Genomic DNA, 5000 nt, shown 5'->3' with positions numbered 1-5000 from the left:
ATAAAAATACATTAAGATTGGACATAATGCAAATATTATCACTTTTCTATTTCTATTCCCACCCCTAAAACACATCAAAAAATATCTTTCGCTTTTAAATACTATTCTAGGTTATCGATACAAAATATTTTTGCGTCGATAGGTAATTTCTAATCCATTTGAATTTCTGTTTGTTTTTGAGATAATCGTTAATCCCTAGACATAATAAGCACGCGCAAACACATTCACACACACACACACACACACTCACACTCACACACACACAGATATATATATATGATGGACCTTCCCGCCAAAGACGAAATATGAACGTTCAGCTTTTGTCGAACGATATGCACAAATGATTTGTTTATAATAATGCCATGTTCGTGCTGCACATTATATCACGCTTCCCATCAAATCAACAATGCCTAAACAGGTGCACTATGTTAGGTGTCGAAGTGATCCACAGACCAACGTGAGATGAAGTGTTTTGCTCAAGAGCACAACGGCACCAATCGATCTAGAAATTGAAATCACGATCTCGCGAATCCAATACTCTAACTACTGAACCATGCACCCTCAGAGAGATTGAAATTGTGAATTGCCACCTTGATAGTTTATAATTCTCACTTTACCATTTTCGGAATAGGTCAATGTTTCCTATGGTGCTCTCTACAAGACTGACAAAGTGAGTTAAGTTCTTAACCCTCGGCGACGGAGTAATGCGTCACTGATGAAGATTAATCAAATCTGAAATCAGCGCTGATATGACTCCATCACGCTTGCCGTCGGGAGGGAGACTGTCTCCCTTGTCAGTCGTTAGAAAAATGCTCTCATGTGGCTAAGAGTTGTTTTGACTCTTATTTCTAGTAATGCCAGTGCTGACTAGCACCCTCTCTCACTTTAGTGACGACTATACTTGTTGCTTTTAGGTTGCAAATAACGAATGGTCACAAAAATAATTTAGATGTGTGTGTTGTGTGTGTGTGTGTGTGTGTGTGTGTATGAGGAAAAAAATGGAATTTATGAGAATGTCCATTCGTCACACCGATCGTTTTGACCCTTTTTGAATCGGTTCCTTGCGGCTAAGATAACGTACAGCTGATTGTGTTTCTTCTTTCGGTGCAGATGTATTTCTTCTTAAAAAGATACTACACTCAATACATTCGGTTCAGGTTGGTTGAATTGTACATGTTGTTACTGCAAGTAAGTTGTTGGCTATAATCACTGGAGATGGCTACGGTTTCCAGGTTAGAACCCGGAAATTGTAGGCATCACTGAATCGATTAAGTGACAAGTAGAATGTGAAGGGAGACAAAATCCTAACATTGGGAGGTGAAATAAATAGGTAAGTGTGGCGGTACTGTTGATGGATGGGGCATCATGCAGAATGAAATAAAACATATTTGGGCAAAGGAAACGAAGGAAGGTGAAGATCTATAGATAATAATGGTTTTTGACACGGTAGTGAGCGGGAGCATCTAGGAGAGCCACGCTGATTCAATTGGTCCGGTGAACAGTTAGAAGCAATGAAGATGGTACAGCCTGGAGTTTGGGACTCAGGTAATTTTAACAAGTAAAGTAGATACTATAAAGAGAAGCAGTTTCGCGGTTGTAAGAGGAAGTAATGAAGAGGAGATAAGTAGAAACTAGCTTTTCCTTCGCGATTGCGATAGTCTTGGGGAAATTTCATTCAAGCTGTTGAGGTTTTGCTTGGTGAGGAACGAAACAACATCTGTTGTGAAGTGGGAATATAGTACCACACAGCCAAGTCCCAGCTCTTAAAAGCCAAATGTTGCTGATAGTGAGAAACAGTGACAGCCAGTTTCGTACTATTAGTACTTAATTTAAACAGAGGTCCGGCTTTTTGCTACCATTAATCTTTTATAATTTTTCCCCCTGACATGTTAGTTTACTTCTCTTGAAAAGAAATAATAAAGCGAAAAGAGATAGTTTTGTCAACAAAAATTTACTCTTCCAGTAACATTGAAATGTCTTTCACTGGCGAAGTTCATTAAAATAGATGTTGCTTCATCTAATAAGAATGAAGCCATCATCTGTTGTAGCGATGAATTAGTTCACCGCGTATCCATGTCTTATCTGTGCCGATCAGTGAAACTTTTTTTCTCTTTAGAAATGTTGACAGAGACGTTCTTTGTAATTCCTGGCTCAATAGGATGTCTAAATTTTGCTCCTATCATTAATACAGCTCATTGTTGCTATCAGTCACGTGTTACTTTCTTCCTCAAGTTGTTTTGTAGAATAATTGGTAATGTTTTATTTTCATTTTGGAATAGACAGAATTATCTATCGAAAACTAGAATTGAACTGGTTTCGATCTTCCACTTATATAGTTTAGTTTGTCAAAAACATTCATGCGCGGTTTGAATTAATACAGGCCATCGTGTAGCTCGTACAAAATCCATACCATGCTTTAATGGTTGCTTTATGCTATTCAATATCATAGAATTTACAAAAAATCAAAGGTTATCAAACATACCACCCGATCTACGATTTATATTCTATCTAAATGGATGTTTACTTTGTGTTGTGTACCCGTCATCGTTATCGATATTTTGTTAGCCGTTGTTAATGTGTTGTGAGTCGATAATCCTAGAAGTTGACTTTTCACACACACAATACTTAAGTTAAATGGAATAAATAATCACGTATTCGAAAATATATACACCTATACTTATTTATTTATTATTTATTTTAATCGCGGAAAGGGTAATGGAACGGAACTTTGAATAGAGCGTAGAAGGTTGCAAAGAATGGTAGAGATCACACTCTGCTTTATGTATCTCATTGTACAGCAACATAGACGTAGAGCAATTGAGAGAATTTGAAACAGATACAGAGGGAAGGAGAGAAAGTGAAAAGGAATGCTCTGTTTCTTCCTTCTCCATCCATTGGTTTCCTTCTGTATATATATATATAGGTGTGGTGTGTGTGTGTGTGTGTGTGTGTGTATAGTATATTTATGTATATATATATGTGTATATATATATATTATATATAAGATATATATATATATATATATATATCTATAAATATATGTATTATGTATGTATGTATATTAAACGATGGAAACCAATAGATAGATCCCCATAACTAACAACAATAGGATAGTTAGAAAGAAAGCGCAAATGAAACGATAAACAAAGTTTCGAATAAGTTAAGTTTAAAGAGATTGATGTGAAATTTGTTCCTTATATAACTCCTGGTATTTAGAGAGGATACTTATTACAATTTAGCCCTTTCATTATCATAATCCCGTTGAAATATACTGATTTTGTTTCAATTAATTGTAAACATAATGAAGAATATAGTAAAAGAATTATGTGGTTATTATGCTGGTGTTTAGAACACAAATAAACCTGAATTTTTTACAGATTACTTAGAAACATGAAGTCAGTATCTAGGGGGTTTCGGAAACGCCCTTATTATATTTCTCTCTAAATGTATTTCTGGCTCCTCCTTTAAACATTTTGTATACGACAAATGATACGACTTGATATAATTCCCTTGAGTAAGACTATTTGTCTTACTCAAGGGAATTATATCAAGTCTTACGCGGAAGATTTATTTTGAGTCTTACTCGATGGGTTTACTTATTTGTAACCATTACTAAACTCATATTTTTGCCTGATTATCAGGGCTCACGTGTCGTTGCCCGCATGCTCGAAAGCTGATTGATGGAAAGTCGGCTCGAGGGTGATAACGACCAAGGTGGACATACAACAACAAGGTCATGACGAGATGGATCATGGATGAGTGCACGGCAGCAGCACGAGCTGTCAGCGTGTGGGGAGCCTCACCGATTCTGCTTGAGGATTCCGACACCCAACTATGAAAATGAACAAACTTATTCATTTATTCATTCAAAACACATCTTGTTATAAAATATTCCTTGTTCCAAAATGGGTAAAACGTATTCTTTGTATATATTGTAATTAAATATATTCAATTTCCACTAGATTTCAAACGAATTTGTTACCATTACTTTTTAGAATTCATGAGAAAATTTAAGCATTTATTTTAGTCTTCAACTGCTGTTTACTCAGATAACTAGAAGCTATTGATAATTAATCCAAACGTAATTACCCACAACATAATTATAAAATGATTTTTTTCCTTAAAATGTGTCACCTTCATTACCATGCAAACTCTTTTTTCAAGATTTTCAAAAACTAACAAAACATAGAATTATGAAAAAATAAAATATAAAATAGTATACATAATGATAGAAATAAATTCTAAAACATATCTACAGACATTATGATGATGATGATGATGATGATGATGATGATGATGATGATGATGATGATGATGATGATAATAATAATAATATAATAATAATAATAATAATAAATATGCCCTGATGCAGTACCAGACACTGGCTCTCACGGCTTCTGATCTAACTGATTGGAAGTGTCATCATGTAATTGTTTTGTCTTGGTAAAAGATGGGCTACACAGCAAATATTCTGCTCAATACCACAGATTTGCTTGTCAGTTGTTTGACCTTAACCAGTTGAGCATGTCCCTTAGTGGCTGACGATATGTGCATCTCTGATCACGAGTAGAAGTAGTGGGGGAGCATCATAGCCAAGTGTTGAGAGGAATTCTATGGGGTTTGGATAATTCACATTCGGAAGCATGGGTGTTTCGTTCAACATCCTTAGACAACCCTTATTCAGGGACGTTTTGAGCAGAATGGGTTACTCGACCTGAAGAAAATTCTAACTGGGCCCCACTTGCAAAGTCATGCGCAGTTTATCTTGATATGAGATCACCATGTCACGCACACACGGTTGTGATGCATGTGTCTAGTGTACCCTTATCAATCTGGTACTCATGACAGGTATACTGGGCTTCGTATATTTTATCCCAGTGTCACTTTGATGGCACGCACTGCTATCTCACTCAATAATAATAGTAATATAATAATAATAATAATAATAATAATATAATAATAATAATAATAATAATATAATAATATAATAATGTAATTTA

The 5000-nt window shown here is 35.3% G+C and overlaps 1 protein-coding gene across 1 annotated transcript in view; it reads right to left on the bottom strand.

Annotated features, from left to right (window-relative positions):
- The window catches only part of LOC115220538 (short transient receptor potential channel 7), a 116327-nt gene that overhangs the window by 38423 nt on the left and 72904 nt on the right, over positions 1 to 5000 (bottom strand). Inside the window, exon 6 of the mRNA XM_029790682.2 lies at positions 4090 to 4175. Coding sequence (XP_029646542.2) covers positions 4090 to 4175 — 86 coding nt within the window. The remainder of the gene's footprint in view (positions 1 to 4089; positions 4176 to 5000) is intronic.

Source organism: Octopus sinensis, linkage group LG16 (genome assembly GCF_006345805.1).
Source record: "Octopus sinensis linkage group LG16, ASM634580v1, whole genome shotgun sequence".
In the NCBI taxonomy this organism is placed as follows: domain Eukaryota; kingdom Metazoa; phylum Mollusca; class Cephalopoda; order Octopoda; family Octopodidae; genus Octopus; species Octopus sinensis.
The sequence above is the reverse complement of the archived record's forward strand: the minus strand, read 5'-3'. Positions and strand labels throughout refer to the sequence as shown.